The sequence below is a fragment of the Desarmillaria tabescens genome (genome assembly GCF_030435595.1).
Source record: "Desarmillaria tabescens strain CCBAS 213 chromosome Unknown EV420scaffold_70, whole genome shotgun sequence".
Taxonomy (NCBI): domain Eukaryota; kingdom Fungi; phylum Basidiomycota; class Agaricomycetes; order Agaricales; family Physalacriaceae; genus Desarmillaria; species Desarmillaria tabescens.
The window spans coordinates 241-3,180 of NW_026848369.1; the positions used below are offsets into that span (position 1 = coordinate 241).

A 2,940-nucleotide genomic window follows, 5' to 3' on the forward strand; every position below is an offset into this window, starting at 1 on the left:
GTTGGACACTCCCATACAGTCGAGCAAACACATATTTTCGTTGGCATCATTCAATTCAACATCCTTCATCATGTCAGATACATAGTGAGGTTCAAGACCAGCAGTCTCCTCCTCAAAGAGGTCCGCTTGAGATGTATGATGTTCAAAATGGAAGGCGTATTCTTTGAGACCAGGGATGATATCGTCGACACCATCTAATCGTCCATACAATTCTATCTGTTCTATACTCAGTTCAATGTCATGATACAATCGATTGTGCTTACAGAGATATTGCACAAGTGCCAAACCTTTTTCTTCCAAATATAAAACAGCGTCTTCAAACAGGACTTTATGGATGGACGTGGACCTACGAAAATCACGCTAAGCATATCCTTTATATCGGACGGTGTTCTGGGCAACACGCTCACAGTGGAAACCAAATTAACATCATGAGCACAAGTGTTACCATAGAATACTTGAGGCTGCGCTGGATCAGGAGAACCATAAAGATGAGAAACATGAGCAGTACATCGATATATCGAACAAACCATCTCCTCCACCCATGTGATGTCCTTAAAGTAGGCAGGTAAGGCTCCATGGAACAGCTGATTCCTGATCGCATATTTGGGTAGACGCCTATCCTTCAGCTGATTCTCACAATAAACACACACATTAAACAGACCATCGACGCAACCAGATGGTTCCACCATGCAGCCACATAACATGGGATGCTCGACACATTCAGGTCAATGTTCAGCATCATCGACTGCCAATAGATCCAAATGGAACTTCTCAGCGAAAGTCTCATTCACTCCTGCAAACGGATAACACTTAACAGTTAAAGGCTCGCCCTTAACAAGATCCCTAGAACATACCGCACATGGAAAGGTGTCAGGCCAACATGTTTTCTCTCTAAAATCTCAAATACATCTGTTCTTGACATCCTGGGGCACAGGCAAAGGCCAACTCTCTTTTATATTGTGAAAGTGTGCTGCCAAATTATCAGTCTCCATGTTATGCTGTTCTGCCATCATATTTTGATGTCTTTCACGGCGACTGTGGACATGCATTGGAGGAAGTAATATGCAACATAACTGAACACCGTACTCTACCTCCAGAAGATCAAACAAGGCAGTTTGCGACTGAAGGTCCACAGAAGCTATGTAGTGATTAAGCATGTCGGCTATAAGGTATCCAGGGGTTGTGATACCGTCGTCCCATCTTTTCTGAAGGCTGTCTACCAAGAAATCTATATAATCATCTCTTGAAATCTTGCACCAACAGAGACACCTAGTGAAATGAAGCAAGTCGTTGATAGCCTTTAACATGGTATTGGTTATACGTGGTAATTGAATCCCTTTCTTTTTCACGAATGATGAGAAGTCCAACTCGAGATCACAGAAGAGATCATTCAGCTCACAAGTGTCAGGAGCGTATGACTGCAAGCCCTGATGCCAACGGATAATACCTGGGAACACACTATCACCAAACCGTATATGGAATAGTTCGAACACTGAAAACCGACGCCGATCACTTCTAGCAGAGGCACCAGCCAGCTGACTATGGAGGTCAAAAACGGTGGAATCAGGCATGACAGACACTTCAGAAGCGTACGCCATGAAAGAGGCAATTACCGTCTTAATCACTGAACTGCGTTTTCGTTCCGTTCGAGGTACGGGAACAACACTAACCATCTCCTCAACCATAGAACAATCCAGAGAGCCAGACAAATGGTGCTCGTTGGCATATATCCAAGAGGGATTGGTCTGTTCCCCAACAAACATTTTCTGGTCATAAGTCCAAGGATAGAATGTTGATGCCTCAATCTCGGATCTAGGAAGTTGAATACGTCGATCCAGAGCAAGGCTTTCCACAATGAACACATCACAATGATCATGACATCTCACTGTAAATGTCCGACCATGAATGGGTATGCATTCTCGGAACATCAGACACAACCATAGGCAAACACTAGTAGGTGTAGCAAAATGTGCACGCTGACTTGGGATTTTTGGTTCATATAAGGACTGTATTTTATCATTATATCCTACATACATAGTATCACAGGGTAATTTATCAAAAACAAACAGATGCATGACGCTACGATAGGTAAACAAATAAAGCAGAGCTGTAGCCTGAGGCTGATATGGATAAACCGCAGAGCAGGGCTGTGGAACAGACAGAAGTTGATGCAGGGCATCCGCAGAGCGTAAAAAACGAGCAGCAATAGGGACTGCAAGAGAAGCACAGACCCATAAAACGAAAAGATGATGAGGGAGAAGGGGAAAAAGCACGTCTGCCAGTGAATCGCTTTATAAGCATGCCATCAACAGTTTTCTGATGAGATCAGGATATAAAAAACCAATAGGGAGAAGTCGGAAAGACAGAGTTTTTCAGCCACAGTGGCAATCAATTTCAGCCACCCGGCATGCCAGCCGTAGCATGCCGCATGCTCGCCAATCACCGCAAATTAGCTAAGCCAACCCGGAGTATAGCCCCTGTCCAGACAGTTTGGCACTACTCACGACCAGTTACGGCTTTCTATAACCCTCTGTCATTTCCTCATTCTTCGGAAAGAATCGGGGACCAAACGATGAGCTCACAGGTACCAGGGGTGACCATATTCTCAGACCCAGTTGCTGCATTAGTCGTCGAGCTTGATGGCCGGGACATTGCCATGAGGACCGGGTCGAGGTTCTCCTCGGAGAAGCCAGCCATGCAGTAGCGTTACCAGAGTGGCAGAACAGTGGAAACAGCAGACGAAACCCAAAATCTTGCCTGCGGCGCGAAGGGGGTGAGAGTTAGACTAGGATTCCCAGTGTGTCACGTGAAGTCACACTTTTTGTGTGAATTGCCGGCCAGTTCACAACCGGATCAGTGTGAATTCCCCTATTTAGGTTCACTTAAGGTTTCTGGGTCTTATAATCATCAAGGATAGGAGTACTCGATCGTAACGGCATG

At 45.1% G+C, this 2,940-nt stretch overlaps 2 protein-coding genes across 2 annotated transcripts; both read right to left on the minus strand.

The window, feature by feature from the left end:
* Positions 1–227: 227 nt before the first annotated feature.
* Positions 228–689, minus strand: EV420DRAFT_1278684 (uncharacterized protein; the record flags this gene model as incomplete). The annotated part of the gene is made up of 1 exon (XM_060468102.1): positions 228–689. One exon carries the CDS (start codon positions 687–689, stop codon positions 228–230), a length of 462 nt encoding a protein of 153 aa, XP_060323956.1.
* Positions 690–899: 210 nt separating this feature from the next.
* Positions 900–1,763, minus strand: EV420DRAFT_1650053 (uncharacterized protein; the record flags this gene model as incomplete). The annotated part of the gene is made up of 1 exon (XM_060478398.1): positions 900–1,763. The coding sequence occupies one exon, from the start codon at positions 1,761–1,763 to the stop codon at positions 900–902; it is 864 nt and encodes a 287-aa protein (XP_060323957.1).
* Between the last annotated feature and the right edge of the window lie 1,177 nt (positions 1,764–2,940).